The 19,414-nt window shown below is 49.5% G+C and overlaps 1 protein-coding gene across 1 annotated transcript; it reads left to right on the forward strand.

The window, feature by feature from the left end:
* Nucleotides 1–382: 382 nt before the first annotated feature.
* On the forward strand, nt 383–18,240 carry LOC144807925 (indolethylamine N-methyltransferase-like). Its single transcript, XM_078673522.1, has 3 exons — nt 383–536; nt 5,859–6,066; nt 17,573–18,240. Exons 1-3 carry the CDS (start codon nt 389–391, stop codon nt 17,997–17,999), a joined length of 783 nt encoding a protein of 260 aa, XP_078529648.1. The 5' UTR covers nt 383–388; the 3' UTR covers nt 18,000–18,240.
* Nucleotides 18,241–19,414: the final 1,174 nt, after the last annotated feature.

Raw genomic sequence — 19,414 nt, forward strand, 5'->3', positions numbered from 1 at the left:
ACAATAAACACCAGGTGCATGTTTTTTCCCAGTTGATCTTAACAAAATATGCCCATCCCTGCAGTGACAGACCTGTAACACAGTGGCCTTCAGAAAGTTAAAATTGTTCAGTTTGCATGAGCAAGCCTCTGGGAATTCTTCTGTTTGCTTTTACCCCACAACACATGATTGTGGTCATTATGTTTGTCAAACAGTAAGGACCATTTTACAAGCTTAAATCACAAGCCTAGTGTCAACAAATGAGGACTGCATTTGGAATGAGACTTGTAGAACAACGTCAGCAAAGTTTATTATAGCTATTTGTCCATAATTTGCAATTTAGATGGTCTTGCTATAAAACCTGGTGCATGCATTAAGGAAGCAGAGTTTGTCAATACTGATTTCAGAAATGGCGTCTGTTGCCCAGCTGAAGCAGCAGCTTGACCAGCACTATGAGCCAAAGAAGTCGATGGACACATTCACTGGACAGGAATCCCCGTTTCTTAGAGACACAGTCTCACAACTGATGCCGCTCTTTAACAAGGTCTTCTCTTCTGGTATGTAGTCTTTTCTTTTCCACTTGATTATTTTATGCATTCTAGTTACTCTAAAGCCTGCATGTAGTGCCTAGAATGAGCCATGCAGATTGAAAAATGCATTCACCTTATTTCAAGGCATAGCAAAATATTAATTGTATGAATATGCTACGTAAGTATCAAAAAAATCATGAATGATTATGACACATTTCAAAATAATAATTCTAACTTTGTCCATCTGCAATTATATATGATTGAAAAAGTGGCTAACTGAGGTAAGTATCAAGAACATAGGAATTTTCTTTGAAGCAGATTCAGGTTCTTGGGCATATTTGAGCTGCCCGTGACAATAATTGGCAAAAAAGTGAACCTGCTTCAACCGTTGGCATTCCCTGATTCCCCGACAAAAATGAAATAACTCAAGTTGTTAGATGTCTGGTTTCAAACTATCCCAAAGTCACAGAGGATATGCTGATAAAGCAAGATCTTAGAAAGTGGAAAACTCTTCAAAATAAAGAAACTCAAACACAGCTACAGATATCCCTCATAAAGCAACAAATAAGTGATGTGGAGCCTTACAAAAGGTACTAGACACACCTAATGTTGTTTCTTCAAGTCAAAAAGCTTTCATTATGACCTTGTACTGAGCAGGGATCGCTTGCTGGCCAGCTCAGAGCTTCAGTTAAAGGGTGTTACAAAACAGAAATAAATTATTGACCTCAATTGACTCCAGCATGCCAAATAAAGAAATGATAGAATTGTTCACATCTCAAAAATGAAATCTTTTTTCTGAAATTCCATCATTTATAAATGTGGGCATTTGTAGAAAATCAGTACCAGTTTCTCAAGTTCAAGCCTTTAGCTGGTTAAAAAGACATCAACAGGTCAATGTAAAACAGAGGTAAGAGTGGACCTGGTTAAATTATGCCCTTTACAGGTGCCTTATTGAGAACAAACAGGGTGAGGTCATGGTGTAGCAGGGCAAAACTAATTACTCAGTTTCTTAATTCTTTATGTTCACCATTCATCATAAATACAAATACAATCACAAAAAACATCTGTTAAGAAATTGCAAGTTCTTAACAGTCTGTAATTCAATAACTTGAAACAAACAGTCAATGTCAAGATCCTTCCCCAGTGGGAAAGTTGTACTCAAATCCATGTAGAATTTTTAGAAAGGTCATGCTAAAAGCAGGCTATGGGTTGAACTACTAATCGAAGTAAAAATAAATCTAACACAATAGTAATTGAATTTTCCCTCTTGTGAAGAGGTAGTGTAAATATGGTAGCCCTGACCCTTAGGAAATACATTGAGAGTGAGGTTGAACAATCTATAACAAAAAAAAGACTTAGCTCCTGGGTGTGGCCAATAGGGCACTCCACCACGATGGAGTACCCTTTCTGCCATACTGAAGGTCTCAACACCTCATTTTGAAACAGGCAGACCTTCAGTATGTCAGCTGGGAGACTTCCACGTCTCCACAGCTGACGTACACCCATGATGGACGCACAGAGTAAGTGCCATCCGAAGAGTTGCCGTTTGTCTCCTGTTAGCACCTTCTCGCACGCCTCACCCCTTTTGCTTACCACTATCCAAAACATGGCAGTAAGTGAAAGTTAAAATCTTTCAATGTCCGCACAAATGGGAAAAAGTCCTGTGGTGAGGAGGTCATTGCTTTTCTTTATTTTCAATAAGAAAATCCAACTTTTTGATAAATATAACCTACTGAAAGTGCTGTATGCTGTGTGCTTTTGACATGACCATAAGGCACACTTTGGGCCCGATTTACAGAACTAACTTACTACAAAATCCTAAATTTACTACCATTTTGGTATTCACAGAAGGCACTTACTCATTGATGAGTAAGTGCCTTCTGTGAATACCAAAATGAGTAAGTTACTCTTTTTGAGTAACTTACTCATTTTGGTATTCACAGAAGGCACTTACTTATCATTGAGTAAGTGCCTTCTGTGAATACCAAAATTAGTAAGTTCCTAAAAATGAGTAAGTTACTCAATATGAGTAAGTTACTCGTTTTGGTATTCACAGAAGGCACTAACTCATTAATGAATAAGTGCCATCTGTGAATACCAAAATGAGTAAGTGCCTTCTGTGAATACCAAAATGAGTAAGCGCCTTCTGTGAATACCAAAATGAGTAAGTGCCTTCTGTGAATACCAAAATGAGTAAGTGCCTTCTGTGAATACCAAAATGAGTAAGCGCCTTCTGTGAATACCAAAATGAGTAAGTGCCTTCTGTGAATACCAAAATGAGTAAGTGCATTCTGTGAATACCAAAATGAAAGTAAGTTTAGGATTTTGTAGTAAGTTAGTTCTGTGATTCGAGCCCTTTGAATGCATTGGCAGGAACAGCTATGATGGCTTGGTACCTGCCAATTTAAGCTATGTTAATAAAACAACCTGAGGGGGGGAGCCCCCATAACCCTCTAGAGCTTGTGCCACACAGGGAACAGCCTTTACCACGAAGTTTTCACTACGAAATGCAAGTACAATGCATTTTTTACATCGGAATTACTTTTCCCACACTAGTCTTTACCAAGCAAGTCTTTACACCGCATATTTGTTTGAATTGGCGACTGTGCGGTATTTAGTTTATATATATATTAAGGGTAAACAAAAAATGGGGGATTGAGGGGTTTCTCCCCAAAAAGTAAACCTGTAATCGACATAAATGTATTTTTTTAAATATATAATTTAGTTTACAATATTGTTTTAAGATTATTGTAGAATTTTTGAACAATAGGTGTCAGTGTTAGACTATGGCTGGATTTTTATGTAACTATAAGCGTGGCAAAAGTGTGCATGGTAGTGGATTGCGTGGTAAAAATATGTCAGATGTGAGTGAATTTAAATGCGTGGTAGTGCTATGCGTTTGAAAATCTGCATTGTTAAAACATGCGTGGTAAAGTAGCGCGTGGTAATGTCATACAACAAAAAAGTACAGCTCTAGCAAGATAGATACAGGAAAGGTTTGTGGTGTGTGTGCTCGGGCAGCACATATCTCTAAACCAGGAGTGTGATTACCCCAGCAGGGCGATGGAGTAAAATACTGCCGCACCCTTTATTTATTTATTTATTTATGGGTTTATACCGCGCTCGAATCAACTCCTGAAGGAGTATCTCTGCGCATTCAGGACCAGCCTAGCAGCAGTGTTTTGTACTACTTGGAGTTTTGCTAATATTCCCTTGTTGGCTGATGCCAGCAGACCGTTACAGTACCCTGACAAAGTAACCACACTCTACATCAGGCTCTTAGTATCTCTTCCATCTTCTGCAGGCTCCACTATGAGCATCATCATTCTTTGTTTGAAAAGGTGGAGGATAGCAAAATGTTGCCTTCAGTAGGACTTGCCTTGCACAGCTAAATATCTTCATTTTTTAAAGCAGAGTCTGTGCAGGTGCTACTGATTGCCACAAAAACAAGCAAGATTCATCAGTACCCTGCTCTCCTTGCATGGTTTTCTTAAAGACCATCTCTGGGGACTCCTAATTGATGTTCATGTCTTTAAAATTAAATTTGAATATTTTCCCTGTGAAGGGAGTGCCTGAATAATAAGAGATCTCTGTGATGTTAAAAAGAAAACATCTAATGGGAAGCACTGACCTAGTATAGACACCATCCTTGCAAGACCACGCGGGGAATGGTTGATGCAATGTGCTCCCAACCTTACCGCTCAGAAGCCCATCGCTCTGAGCTTTGGGGGCAGTGCTACTGACTGAGGTGGAGGTTTGAGCTTAGACTATTACTCATAAAAGTATCTTATGTTATGTTACGTTAAAGATATTTAGGGGCTTATTTATGAGCCCTTTCGTCACTTCTGCGCAGACAGTTTGTCACTTTTTGTGAGGCACCAGCGGCATAAAAAATTAGCCTTGTGGCACCATATTTACAAAGTGACGCATCTAGGTAGATGTGTCTCTTTGTAACCCCCTGCGCCACATTATACCTGCGCCAGGTATAATGTATGCAGGGGTCATTCCAAAGCAAGAAAGGGTCGTAGAAGTGACGCAGTGAAATCTATAAGATTTTACTGTGCCACTTCTAGGACGCCAATGCGTCAATATCTTACGCCTGCCTCCTGGCATGCGTAAGACTGGTGCAGGCACATTTCACATGGGACTTGCCCATGTGTAATGATCCATTGCTGAAGTTGTGTCACTTTTGTGACACACTCCAGCAATGCGTAATTTTAGTGACTACAGACACGTCAGAAATAGTGACGTATCTGTAACTCCTTGCGACATGATGCGTCATACTGTAAATATGACGCATCATTGGTGCCGCAAGGAGGGCGCAAGGAAAAGTGACGCATCACAATTTTCTCGCAACAGTGGGTCACTGTTCATAAATAAGGCCCTTACTGGCACATGCATCAACATTGGAGTTTGCGATTCCTTAATTGCGAGAAATAAGGAATCGCAATTAAGGAATCGCAAACTGCAATGCATCAAGAAATCGCTAAATAAATTGCTATTTCTTAAAATTGCTTAATTGCGATTCTCAATTTAAGAATCGCAATTAAGGACTCCCTTCCCATTCATTCCTATGGGCCTAGAGGCCCATTGGAATGAATGGGAAGACATTCTCATTTTGCGAATCGCAATTAAGGAATTGCAAAATGAGAATGCAATTTCAAGGGTGCAGGGGGGGTCCAAAGGACACCCTGTTGCACCCCTGAAATGTGCCATTAAGTACATTTTTCACACACACATGCCCCAAGGGCATGTGTGTGTGCAAAATGGCACTTTGAAAATGCACTTTTGTGCATTTTTCAAAGTTTTCGCAAATTACCATGAAGGTCAACTTCATGGTAATTCGCACCCCTTATTTGCGAATTCGCACATTTTAAAAGTTTGATGCATTGCATTTAAGGAATCTCAATTTGAGATTCCTTAAATGCAATCGCAATTTAAGAAATCACAATTTTGCGATTTCGTTAATTGCGAGAACAACAAAATGCATAATGCATCCCAAAAATGGAAATTGCATTCGCAAACGGCCGAATTTTGCGATTCGCACCGTTTGCGAATGCAATTTCCTTTGATGCATGTGCCCGTTAGAGTGCACGTTTACCGAGCTGTGTCTTGGCCATACTTAGTCATACATTTCTTTATTGCTTTTCAACTCACTGTCTAGAGCATTCTGTGTACGATTTTCACTCTGCAGGTTCAATTCTCCTTTCATGCAATTGTATATTAATGCATTTCTGAAAAATGTGCAGCTGCTGCGTGAAGTGGAGCCGGGGCATACTTTAACTGAGAATGAAATCATGTCATCACACGCTCATCCTTAACTCCAGCTGTGAACGTTTGTCTGACCAGGTGGTGTGAAGGGAGAGACGCTGGTAGCCCTCTGCTTTGGACCTTTCTTCCAATGGGCCCTTCCATCCTGCGATCACTTCAAAGACGTCTTCATCTGCCTCCCGAATGATAAATGCATCGAGGAGCTAGAAAAATGGCGGACAAATGCACCTGAGGCTATTGACTGGACTCATGCAACCAAGGAGCTCTGTGAACTGCAGGGCAAAGGGTATGTATTCTGCAGCAGCCAGAGTTACAAATGACTCCTTGGTCTTTCCTTTCAGTGATCCTAGACCAGAGTGTGACTGTGCTTAGACAGAATATCAGGGGAAAACTATCACGTGGACAACATATTGTGTCAAAAATATTGAGGAAAAAAACATTTTGAAGGTATGTTTCTATAGATAAGCAAACTTTGACTATATATAACTCCACAAATATGTACCTTGACGATATATATGGCTTCAAGGTAGGTGTATGTGGACTTCAGAATATTGCATCTATTCTTATCTGAACTTGCCTTCTCAATATGTTTTGTTATTGATACTCTGTCAGTGATCCATCACAAACTGCAGCAACCCTGGTGGAGGCTGACAGCATCGACCCAGAGCACCACGGCGAAGGATAACCCTGCACAAACCCTGGCAGGCAGTCTCCACCACACTGGGCATCTGCAAAGGCTTTGGATCCCCTAACTATGGCTGTACTGGGGACAAAAGCCTGGAAAGCCCTACCCACTCAGCTGAGGCACACACATATGGAACTCACCTTTAGGAAGCTCCTCAAAACATGGATCTTTGCTACCCCAGACCACCTAGCTCTATCTCTAATTTAAAATTTGTCTCTCAGTCACCCCTTCCTCTGTTAACATTGCCAGATGCCCTTTTCTTCCCGCTAAGCGGCAAGATGCTCCTTGGAGTGAACGTCGCGCTATACAAAAACTATTTTCATGCATTCATTCATTCATGGTGGTAACTCTGCACTCCAGTTGGGGTCCCGGGCGCAGTCACAGATTCCGAGGGACCCTACACATGCCCTGCTGGGGGACATGGAGAGGATGGTGGTAACTCTGCACTCCAGTGGGGGTCCCGGGCGCAGTCACCGATTCTGAGGGACCCTCCACATGCCCTGCTGGGGCACACGGCGGGGATGGTGGTAACTCTGCACGCCAGTAGGGGTCCCGGGCGCAGTCACCGATTCTGAGGGACCCTACACATGCCCTGCTGGGGGACATGGAGAGGATGGTGGTAACTCTGCACTCCAGTGGGGGTCCCGGGCGCAGTCACTGATTCTGAGGGACCCTCCACATGCCCTGCTGGGGCACACGGCGGGGATGGTGGTAACTCTGCACGCCAGTAGGGGTCCCGGGCGCAGTCACCGATTCTGAGGGACCCTACACATGCCCTGCTGGGGGACATGGAGAGGATGGTGGTAACTCTGCACTCCAGTGGGGGTCCCGGGCGCAGTCACCGATTCTGAGGGACCCTCCACATGCCCTGCTGGGGCACACGGCGGGGATGGTGGTAACTCTGCACGCCAGTAGGGGTCCCGGGCGCAGTCACCGATTCTGAGGGACCCTACACATGCCCTGCTGGGGGACATGGAGAGGATGGTGGTAACTCTGCACTCCAGTGGGGGTCCCGGGCGCAGTCACCGATTCTGAGGGACCCTCCACATGCCCTGCTGGGGCACACGGCGGGGATGGTGGTAACTCTGCACGCCAGTAGGGGTCCCGGGCGCAGTCACCGATTCTGAGGGACGCTACACATGCCCTGCTGGGGGACATGGAGAGGATGGTGGTAACTCTGCACTCCAGTGGGGGTCCCGGGTGCAGTCACCGATTCTGAGGGACCCTCCACATGCCCTGCTGGGGCACACGGCGGGGATGGTGGTAACTCTGCACGCCAGTAGGGGTCCCGGGCGCAGTCACCGATTCTGAGGGACCCTACACATGCCCTGCTGGGGGACATGGAGAGGATGGTGGTAACTCTGCACTCCAGTGGGGGTCCCGGGCGCAGTCACCGATTCTGAGGGACCCTCCACATGCCCTGCTGGGGCACACGGCGGGGATGGTGGTAACTCTGCACGCCAGTAGGGGTCCCGGGCGCAGTCACCGATTCTGAGGGACCCTCTACATGGCCTGCTGGGGCACACGGCAGGGATGGTGGTAACTCTGCACTCCAGTGGGGGTCCCGGGCGCAGTCACCGATTCTGAGGGAGCCTCCACATGCCCTGCTGGGGCACACGGCGGGGATGGTGGTAACTCTGCACTCCAGTGGGGGTCCCGGGCGCAGTCACCGATTCTGAGGGACCCTCCACATGCCCTGCTGGGGCACACGGCGGGGATGGTGGTAACTCTGCACGCCAGTAGGGGTCCCGGGCGCAGTCACCGATTCTGAGGGACCCTACACATGCCCTGCTGGGGGACATGGAGAGGATGGTGGTAACTCGGCACTCCAGTGGGGGTCCCGGGCGCAGTCACCGATTCTGAGGGACCCTCCACATGCCCTGCTGGGGCACACGGCGGGGATGGTGGTAACTCTGCACGCCAGTAGGGGTCCCGGGCGCAGTCACCGATTCTGAGGGACCCTACACATGCCCTGCTGGGGGACATGGAGAGGATGGTGGTAACTCTGCACTCCAGTGGGGGTCCCGGGCGCAGTCACCGATTCTGAGGGACCCTCCACATGCCCTGCTGGGGCACACGGCGGGGATGGTGGTAACTCTGCACGCCAGTAGGGGTCCCGGGCGCAGTCACCGATTCTGAGGGACGCTACACATGCCCTGCTGGGGGACATGGAGAGGATGGTGGTAACTCTGCACTCCAGTGGGGGTCCCGGGCGCAGTCACCGATTCTGAGGGACCCTCCACATGCCCTGCTGGGGCACACGGCGGGGATGGTGGTAACTCTGCACGCCAGTAGGGGTCCCGGGCGCAGTCACCGATTCTGAGGGACGCTACACATGCCCTGCTGGGGGACATGGAGAGGATGGTGGTAACTCTGCACTCCAGTGGGGGTCCCGGGTGCAGTCACCGATTCTGAGGGACCCTCCACATGCCCTGCTGGGGCACACGGCGGGGATGGTGGTAACTCTGCACGCCAGTAGGGGTCCCGGGCGCAGTCACCGATTCTGAGGGACCCTACACATGCCCTGCTGGGGGACATGGAGAGGATGGTGGTAACTCTGCACTCCAGTGGGGGTCCCGGGCGCAGTCACCGATTCTGAGGGACCCTCCACATGCCCTGCTGGGGCACACGGCGGGGATGGTGGTAACTCTGCACGCCAGTAGGGGTCCCGGGCGCAGTCACCGATTCTGAGGGACCCTCTACATGGCCTGCTGGGGCACACGGCAGGGATGGTGGTAACTCTGCACTCCAGTGGGGGTCCCGGGCGCAGTCACCGATTCTGAGGGAGCCTCCACATGCCATGCTGGGGCACACGGCGGGGATGGTGGTAACTCTGCACTCCAGTGGGGGTCCCGGGCGCAGTCACCGATTCTGAGGGACCCTCCACATGCCCTGCTGGGGCACACGGCGGGGATGGTGGTAACTCTGCACGCCAGTAGGGGTCCCGGGCGCAGTCACCGATTCTGAGGGACCCTACACATGCCCTGCTGGGGGACATGGAGAGGATGGTGGTAACTCGGCACTCCAGTGGGGGTCCCGGGCGCAGTCACCGATTCTGAGGGACCCTCCACATGCCCTGCTGGGGCACACGGCGGGGATGGTGGTAACTCTGCACGCCAGTAGGGGTCCCGGGCGCAGTCACCGATTCTGAGGGACCCTACACATGCCCTGCTGGGGGACATGGAGAGGATGGTGGTAACTCTGCACTCCAGTGGGGGTCCCGGGCGCAGTCACCGATTCTGAGGGACCCTCCACATGCCCTGCTGGGGCACACGGCGGGGATGGTGGTAACTCTGCACGCCAGTAGGGGTCCCGGGCGCAGTCACCGATTCTGAGGGACGCTACACATGCCCTGCTGGGGGACATGGAGAGGATGGTGGTAACTCTGCACTCCAGTGGGGGTCCCGGGCGCAGTCACCGATTCTGAGGGACCCTCCACATGCCCTGCTGGGGCACACGGCGGGGATGGTGGTAACTCTGCACGCCAGTAGGGGTCCCGGGCGCAGTCACCGATTCTGAGGGACCCTACACATGCCCTGCTGGGGGACATGGAGAGGATGGTGGTAACTCTGCACTCCAGTGGGGGTCCCGGGCGCAGTCACCGATTCTGAGGGACCCTCCACATGCCCTGCTGGGGCACACGGCGGGGATGGTGGTAACTCTGCACGCCAGTAGGGGTCCCGGGCGCAGTCACCGATTCTGAGGGACCCTCTACATGGCCTGCTGGGGCACACGGCAGGGATGGTGGTAACTCTGCACTCCAGTGGGGGTCCCGGGCGCAGTCACCGATTCTGAGGGAGCCTCCACATGCCCTGCTGGGGCACACGGCGGGGATGGTGGTAACTCTGCACTCCAGTGGGGGTCCCGGGCGCAGTCACCGATTCTGAGGGACCCTCCACATGCCCTGCTGGGGCACACGGCGGGGATGGTGGTAACTCTGCACGCCAGTAGGGGTCCCGGGCGCAGTCACCGATTCTGAGGGACCCTACACATGCCCTGCTGGGGGACATGGAGAGGATGGTGGTAACTCGGCACTCCAGTGGGGGTCCCGGGCGCAGTCACCGATTCTGAGGGACCCTCCACATGCCCTGCTGGGGCACACGGCGGGGATGGTGGTAACTCTGCACGCCAGTAGGGGTCCCGGGCGCAGTCACCGATTCTGAGGGACCCTACACATGCCCTGCTGGGGGACATGGAGAGGATGGTGGTAACTCTGCACTCCAGTGGGGGTCCCGGGCGCAGTCACCGATTCTGAGGGACCCTCCACATGCCCTGCTGGGGCACACGGCGGGGATGGTGGTAACTCTGCACGCCAGTAGGGGTCCCGGGCGCAGTCACCGATTCTGAGGGACGCTACACATGCCCTGCTGGGGGACATGGAGAGGATGGTGGTAACTCTGCACTCCAGTGGGGGTCCCGGGCGCAGTCACCGATTCTGAGGGACCCTCCACATGCCCTGCTGGGGCACACGGCGGGGATGGTGGTAACTCTGCACGCCAGTAGGGGTCCCGGGCGCAGTCACCGATTCTGAGGGACCCTACACATGCCCTGCTGGGGGACATGGAGAGGATGGTGGTAACTCTGCACTCCAGTGGGGGTCCCGGGCGCAGTCACCGATTCTGAGGGACCCTCCACATGCCCTGCTGGGGCACACGGCGGGGATGGTGGTAACTCTGCACGCCAGTAGGGGTCCCGGGCGCAGTCACCGATTCTGAGGGACCCTCTACATGCCCTGCTGGGGCACACGGCAGGGATGGTGGTAACTCTGCACTCCAGTGGGGGTCCCGGGCGCAGTCACAGATTCTGAGGGAGCCTCCACATGCCCTGCTGGGGCACACGGCGGGGATGGTGGTAACTCTGCACTCCAGTGGGGGTCCCGGGCGCTGTCACCGATTCTGAGGGACCCTCCACATGCCCTGCTGGGGGACACGGCGGGGATGGTGGTAACTCTCCAGTGAGGGTCCCAGGCATTCACCATGTACCTCATCCAGTCAAAAGAGCACCTACTGTGTAGGATAAACTAGCATCTTCCGAATTTAGGATTGCTGCATTAGCTGCTCTCTGGCTCCAAGTATAGTACTTAGCAGAGACATTTACATTTCCAATTTTTATTTCTCAACTAAGTTCATGAAACATTAGCTGTCTCTCCATTTCTAAACCATGACAATGCAAAACTCAATTGTTCTAAATGAGTCCTTTTGGAAGATAAATAAGCTTGATATAAAAAGGCTGCTTTATTTTGGAGCAAGCCATGCGCCCTAAATAAAAATATCCTTCAGCTTTTTATTGCACAAACTAAAATGCCTTCAACAATGAACTAGCGAATAACTAACCCATCCCGCCTCCCCTAAGAGCCGTTTTGCAGGAACACAGGTACGTCTTAGGGCTATGAATGGAACCTGCTCAGTCCCTGGGGGCAGTGGACTCAAACATTCCCTACTACAGGGGCCTGTGCTTGGTACCATGGTGATAGGTTTGAATTCCAGCAGGCCAGCTCAACTTCTCACCCTTCTGAGGTAGGTAAGAATAATTCTATTGAGTTGGGTGAATATGCACTCCTGCACTATGTTGAGCAAATGTGTGCGATTGTGTGTGAGTCTGCCTGCGTGTGCATACGTGTATATGTGTGTGCATGTGTGTGTGTCTGCCTGTGTGTACATGCGTGTATGTGTGTGTACATGTGTGTGTGTCTGCCCGCAGGTGCATGCGTGTATGTGTGTCTCTGCCCGCATGTGCATGCGTGTATGTGTGTGTGTCTCTGCCCGCATGTGCATGCGTGTATGTGTGTGTGTCTCTGCCCGCATGTGCATGCATGTATGTGTGTGTGTCTCTGCCCGCAGGTACATGTGTGTATGTGTGTGTGTGTCTGCCCGCATGTACATGCGTGTATGTGTGTGTGTGTGTGTGTCTGCCTGCACGTGCATGCGTGTGTGTGTGTGTCTGCCCACATGTACATGTGTGTATGTGTGTGTGTCTGCCCACATGTACATGCGTGTATGTGTGTGTGTGTTTCTGCCTGCGTGTGCATGTGTGTATGTGTGTGTCTGCCCGCATGTACATGTGTGCATGTGTGTGTGTGTCTGCCCACATGTGCATGCGTGTATGTGTGTGTGCATGTGTGTGACAACCTTGGTTTTGGTTTTGAGGTACTTTCTGAAGACTCTTGTGTTGTTAGTGGTGTGGTGGGGGTTGCGCCTCTTGAGTGCTGTTGTGAAGCACCCCAAGAAGCGTTCACCATCTGTGGATATTGGAGAAGCAAGAACTCTGCAGAGCATCCGGGAGTTGCATCGCATGAAGAATGAATGTGTCATGAAAGGTTTGCCGCTGAGTTGGTTGGTAAAGTTTCTGATTCACCCCTGTGCTCTGCTGAGTCGTGGCAGGCCTGTGACGCTCGAGTGTGCTTTGTTGATCCAAGAAGGGACACAGGCCTCCTGTTTCACTCTCCTGCAGACACCGTGAAGGGATGTTCTCTCTGTATTATTGTGAACCCAGTTGTGATATGTTGTGTAGCTATAGATAGCTCTATGCCTCGTAATTGTGCGGTAATGTTGAGGTTTGGCGACAAAAAATATTTTTTATCAATGCTGGTCAGCATCGACATAAAACATTGGCAAAGGCTCATAGACAGACTGGGGCAGATTTACGACTTCTGGCGCATCTCTGCTAATCAGCAGGGATGCGCCAGAAGAGTTGCGTCGCATCTGCCCACCCGTGCGCCACCACTGATGTGCCACATTTAAAATGCTACAGTAAATGGGGTGGTGATGGACAGAGTATTCCGAATTAATGCAGAACACTCCTACCCAGTCAAGAGATCAGGGCTTGATCCATCACCGTTTTTTAGCTCACTGCACCATCCCAGTTCAGAACCTGGCTATATGCAAATTAGTCTGTCCCTGGCCCAGTGCATCATGGGAACAGGGCAGACCAAACTACCAAGCCAATTCTTTCACTGGAAAGGAAACAAGCTTCCGGGGACCGGTTTCTGGCATTACAGCCGTCTTCGGCCCGGCTTGCTTGAATCCTGATGGTGCAGTTAGCAAGGGACTCGCATCCGAGTATACCCTTCCACGCTTATGGTGGCCAAAACGATACAGTAAATGGGGTGGTGATGGACAGAGTATTCCGAATTAATGCAGAACACTCCTACCCAGTCAAGAGGTCAGGGCTTGATCCATCACCGTTTTTTAGCTCACTGCACCATCCCAGTTCAGAACCTGGCTATATGCAAATTAGTCTGTCCCTGGCCCAGTGCATCATGGGAACAGGGCAGACCAAACTACCAAGCCAATTCTTTCACTGGAAAGGAAACAAGCTTCCGGGGACCGGTTTCTGGCATTACAGCCGTCTTCGGCCCGGCTTGCTTGAATCCTGATGGTGCAGTTAGCAAGGGACTCGCATCCGAGTATACCCTTCCACGCTTATGGTGGCCAAAACGATACAGTAAATGGGGTGGTGATGGACAGAGTATTCCGAATTAATGCAGAACACTCCTACCCAGTCAAGAGATCAGGGCTTGATCCATCACCGTTTTTTAGCTCACTGCACCATCCCAGTTCAGAACCTGGCTATATGCAAATTAGTCTGTCCCTGGCCCAGTGCATCATGGGAACAGGGCAGACCAAACTACCAAGCCAATTCTTTCACTGGAAAGGAAACAAGCTTCCGGGGACCGGTTTCTGGCATTACAGCCGTCTTCGGCCCGGCTTGCTTGAATCCTGATGGTGCAGTTAGCAAGGGACTCGCATCCGAGTATACCCTTCCACGCTTATGGTGGCCAAAACGATACAGTAAATGGGGTGGTGATGGACAGAGTATTCCGAATTAATGCAGAACACTCCTACCCAGTCAAGAGATCAGGGCTTGATCCATCACCGTTTTTTAGCTCACTGCACCATCCCAGTTCAGAACCTGGCTATATGCAAATTAGTCTGTCCCTGGCCCAGTGCATCATGGGAACAGGGCAGACCAAACTACCAAGCCAATTCTTTCACTGGAAAGGAAACAAGCTTCCGGGGACCGGTTTCTGGCATTACAGCCGTCTTCGGCCCGGCTTGCTTGAATCCTGATGGTGCAGTTAGCAAGGGACTCGCATCCGAGTATACCCTTCCACGCTTATGGTGGCCAAAACGATACAGTAAATGGGGTGGTGATGGACAGAGTATTCCGAATTAATGCAGAACACTCCTACCCAGTCAAGAGATCAGGGCTTGATCCATCACCGTTTTTTAGCTCACTGCACCATCCCAGTTCAGAACCTGGCTATATGCAAATTAGTCTGTCCCTGGCCCAGTGCATCATGGGAACAGGGCAGACCAAACTACCAAGCCAATTCTTTCACTGGAAAGGAAACAAGCTTCCGGGGACCGGTTTCTGGCATTACAGCCGTCTTCGGCCCGGCTTGCTTGAATCCTGATGGTGCAGTTAGCAAGGGACTCGCATCCGAGTATACCCTTCCACGCTTATGGTGGCTAAAACGATACAGTAAATGGGGTGGTGATGGACAGAGTATTCCGAATTAATGCAGAACACTCCTACCCAGTCAAGAGATCAGGGCTTGATCCATCACCGTTTTTTAGCTCACTGCACCATCCCAGTTCAGAACCTGGCTATATGCAAATTAGTCTGTCCCTGGCCCAGTGCATCATGGGAACAGGGCAGACCAAACTACCAAGCCAATTCTTTCATTGGAAAGGAAACAAGCTTCCGGGGACCGGTTTCTGGCATTACAGCCGTCTTCGGCCCGGCTTGCTTGAATCCTGATGGTGCAGTTAGCAAGGGACTCGCATCCGAGTATACCCTTCCACGCTTATGGTGGCCAAAACGATACAGTAAATGGGGTGGTGATGGACAGAGTATTCCGAATTAATGCAGAACACTCCTACCCAGTCAAGAGATCAGGGCTTGATCCATCACCGTTTTTTAGCTCACTGCACCATCCCAGTTCAGAACCTGGCTATATGCAAATTAGTCTGTCCCTGGCCCAGTGCATCATGGGAACAGGGCAGACCAAACTACCAAGCCAATTCTTTCACTGGAAAGGAAACAAGCTTCCGGGGACCGGTTTCTGGCATTACAGCCGTCTTCGGCCCGGCTTGCTTGAATCCTGATGGTGCAGTTAGCAAGGGACTCGCATCCGAGTATACCCTTCCACGCTTATGGTGGCCAAAACGATACAGTAAATGGGGTGGTGATGGACAGAGTATTCCGAATTAATGCAGAACACTCCTACCCAGTCAAGAGATCAGGGCTTGATCCATCACCGTTTTTTAGCTCACTGCACCATCCCAGTTCAGAACCTGGCTATATGCAAATTAGTCTGTCCCTGGCCCAGTGCATCATGGGAACAGGGCAGACCAAACTACCAAGCCAATTCTTTCACTGGAAAGGAAACAAGCTTCCGGGGACCGGTTTCTGGCATTACAGCCGTCTTCGGCCCGGCTTGCTTGAATCCTGATGGTGCAGTTAGCAAGAGACTCGCATCCGAGTATACCCTTCCACGCTTATGGTGGCTAAAACGATACAGTAAATGGGGTGGTGATGGACAGAGTATTCCGAATTAATGCAGAACACTCCTACCCAGTCAAGAGATCAGGGCTTGATCCATCACCGTTTTTTAGCTCACTGCACCATCCCAGTTCAGAACCTGGCTATATGCAAATTAGTCGGTCCCTGGCCCAGTGCATCATGGGAACAGGGCAGACCAAACTACCAAGCCAATTCTTTCACTGGAAAGGAAACAAGCTTCCGGGGACCGGTTTCTGGCATTACAGCCGTCTTCGGCCCGGCTTGCTTGAATCCTGATGGTGCAGTTAGCAAGGGACTCGCATCCGAGTATACCCTTCCACGCTTATGGTGGCCAAAACGATACAGTAAATGGGGTGGTGATGGACAGAGTATTCCGAATTAATGCAGAACACTCCTACCCAGTCAAGAGATCAGGGCTTGATCCATCACCGTTTTTTAGCTCACTGCACCATCCCAGTTCAGAACCTGGCTATATGCAAATTAGTCTGTCCCTGGCCCAGTGCATCATGGGAACAGGGCAGACCAAACTACCAAGCCAATTCTTTCACTGGAAAGGAAACAAGCTTCCGGGGACCGGTTTCTGGCATTACAGCCGTCTTCGGCCCGGCTTGCTTGAATCCTGATGGTGCAGTTAGCAAGGGACTCGCATCCGAGTATACCCTTCCACGCTTATGGTGGCCAAAACGATACAGTAAATGGGGTGGTGATGGACAGAGTATTCCGAATTAATGCAGAACACTCCTACCCAGTCAAGAGATCAGGGCTTGATCCATCACCGTTTTTTAGCTCACTGCACCATCCCAGTTCAGAACCTGGCTATATGCAAATTAGTCTGTCCCTGGCCCAGTGCATCATGGGAACAGGGCAGACCAAACTACCAAGCCAATTCTTTCACTGGAAAGGAAACAAGCTTCCGGGGACCGGTTTCTGGCATTACAGCCGTCTTCGGCCCGGCTTGCTTGAATCCTGATGGTGCAGTTAGCAAGGGACTCGCATCCGAGTATAAAATGCGGCGCACCGTGGTGCTCGGATGGGCAGATGCATGACCCATCCTCGGCAGAAATGCGGCGCATTGCTGGAGTTGCATCGCAAGCGCGGTGCAGCTCCAGCAAGGCTCGAGGTGCCCTATCTCTAACATGCTGCGTCAATCCTTACGCCTGCTCCAAGCAGGTGCAGGGTTTTGACACAGCATGGCCCTAAAAGTGACTGTGTGAAATGTTGTAGATTTCGCTCCGCTCAGCCACTTTTAGGAGGCCTTCCTGCGCCGGAACGCCCCCCGACCTCCCTGTGCAGGAATGCATTCTTGTGGAGCAGGGCTTTACAACGTGACGCGTCTCCCAGATGCATCATGTTGTAAGTACCCCGCACCATGGCGCTGGATTTGCGCCGCCACTGTGTCACAAAAGTGATGCAACGGCGCCGTAAAAGAGGCGCAAGGGGCTTGTAAATCTGCCCCACTGTCTTTGCTAACGTGTCCTTTTGTTTATGCAAAACAGATTTGTGCAGAGCTGAAAGAAAGAGGACATCATGTTTCAACCCCTTAGATTGATGTTATTTATGTTTCTTTCTTTCTTTTTAGGGAGTCGTGGCATGAGAGGCAAAAGATGTGGCAAAAGAAAATCAAAGAACCTTTAAAATATGACGTCATCAATTGTAACCCTTTGTCCCCCACCGTCCTCCCCCAGGCTGATTGTCTGCTCTTGTCTCACTGCATAGAATCCCATGTTACAGACAAGAAAGGTTTCTGTGCAGCCCTGAAAAATGTCTCAACCCTGTTAAAACCTGGGGGTGATTTATTGTTGATAGCGTGCCTTGAAGCCACATTTTACATGTCTGGGACCTTCAAGTTTCCTCATCTGAGCATTGACGAATGTTTTGTGAGGAAAGCGCTTGGTGAGGCTTGCTATGACATTAAGGAGCTGCACGAGCTTCCTAGGACAGTCTATCACTTGCAAGACGTGGCAGATTATAGCGCCATCATATTTGTCCATGCCCTAAAGAAATGATTCTCCCATCTACTGGGGAATCATAAATGACCTGCCTGCCAACTGCAGAGATGAGGCAGGCACTTCCGCTCTGACCTGACTCGCATAGATTATCTTTCTGCTGCTGTTAACTCCTTTTTTTGTTTGAAGCAATCATAGTTTGATTACAATCTCTCATCTCACTCTTGCAGGGTAACTTGGGGGCATATCAACACTAGACGACGGTAAATATCGCAAAGCGTGCTTAGTGCTTTTTTATTTATCACTGGAATATATCGCCCGGTTAGCGCGTTATTAACAACACATTTCTCCAGGGCGTTAAAATTCCGAGATAGGGGGAAAAATGGCAAAAACATCACTGGAAAACCAGCGATGATCTCCTGAATACGGCAATAACCTTGCTGATACGACCCTGTGGTCATATCACCATAATCCACCCCCAATGTAAAACATACTGTCATATAGCTCCTGTATATCCTTATATCGTGTTAAGTTAGCATAGGTACATTTGAGGTTTAAACGCCATTTTTCTTTCTTGCAACTTCTGCACACGACACTTAATTGTTGACTCAGCTTTCAACCTAGTAGTTTGCCGTGGTGTATGTGAGAATAATATGTTATTGCTCTGATATCAGCTTTGCTTAATAAACTATGTCTGCACGAAGAGTGCTGAAGTTTCAGGAACAACACGATATGGAATTGTTATGAGGTCTGATCTCCACGCCTTCATAGTCATAACACAAGTGCAGCCTTTGCCAACTCTGGCTTCAGGCGGGATTGATATTGCTTTGCACGAGGCACATAGAACACACTTGATGCGGTGCACATGCAGAGAGAGCTGGTGTATGCTGATGTGATTCCTTCATGCTAGGACACTAAGGTATGGGCCCGCCCTGAAACAACCCAAAGAGACCTTAGCTAATAATATAATATATGTGTTAGGGAGGGTGAGATATAAGTGTTGTTAACTCTTATTCATTACAGTATGTTAACATGCTGTCACCATTCGCTTTTTATGTCTTAGTAACTATGCTGATAATTTTGCTACTGATAATAAGTATACTTGTATTATCTAAGATACTGCGCCTGAGAAGACGGCATTAGTAAATAAACATTTCAAATGCACATGTGTCTTCTTTACTCCATGTTCTGGTTTGTAATGATAATATAACGAAAGAGTGTTCATGAGTCCCACGTACCCTGAGGTACTGTAAGTTCATGTTCTGGTTTGTCTAAACATTGGGAGTTTGATATGTCCAATGAGACACTGTAGCTAGCTCGGTAAGGGGTGAGTTGGTTGCTAAGGTGAGTTTTGGGACACCCTAATTTGCAGAGGTTCCACTCCTCTGTGCACAGTTCTGTGTGAGAACAGAAACCCTGCGACATGGCGCCCAACGGTTTCGGTGGTCTTATATCATGACACTCGAGTTGTTTAT

Source organism: Lissotriton helveticus, chromosome 1_2, assembly GCF_964261635.1.
Source record: "Lissotriton helveticus chromosome 1_2, aLisHel1.1, whole genome shotgun sequence".
Classification (NCBI taxonomy): Eukaryota; Metazoa; Chordata; class Amphibia; order Caudata; family Salamandridae; genus Lissotriton; species Lissotriton helveticus.

Coding starts and splice junctions, on each gene's coding strand:
- LOC144807925 (XM_078673522.1), top strand. CDS start 389: ATGGCGTCTGTTGCCCAGCTGAAGCAGCAGCTTGACCAGCACTATGAG. Junction 537..5,858: donor TAACAAGGTCTTCTCTTCTG/GTATGTAGTCTT, acceptor TTGTCTGACCAG/GTGGTGTGAAGGGAGAGACG. Junction 6,067..17,572: donor TGTGAACTGCAGGGCAAAGG/GTATGTATTCTG, acceptor CTTTCTTTTTAG/GGAGTCGTGGCATGAGAGGC.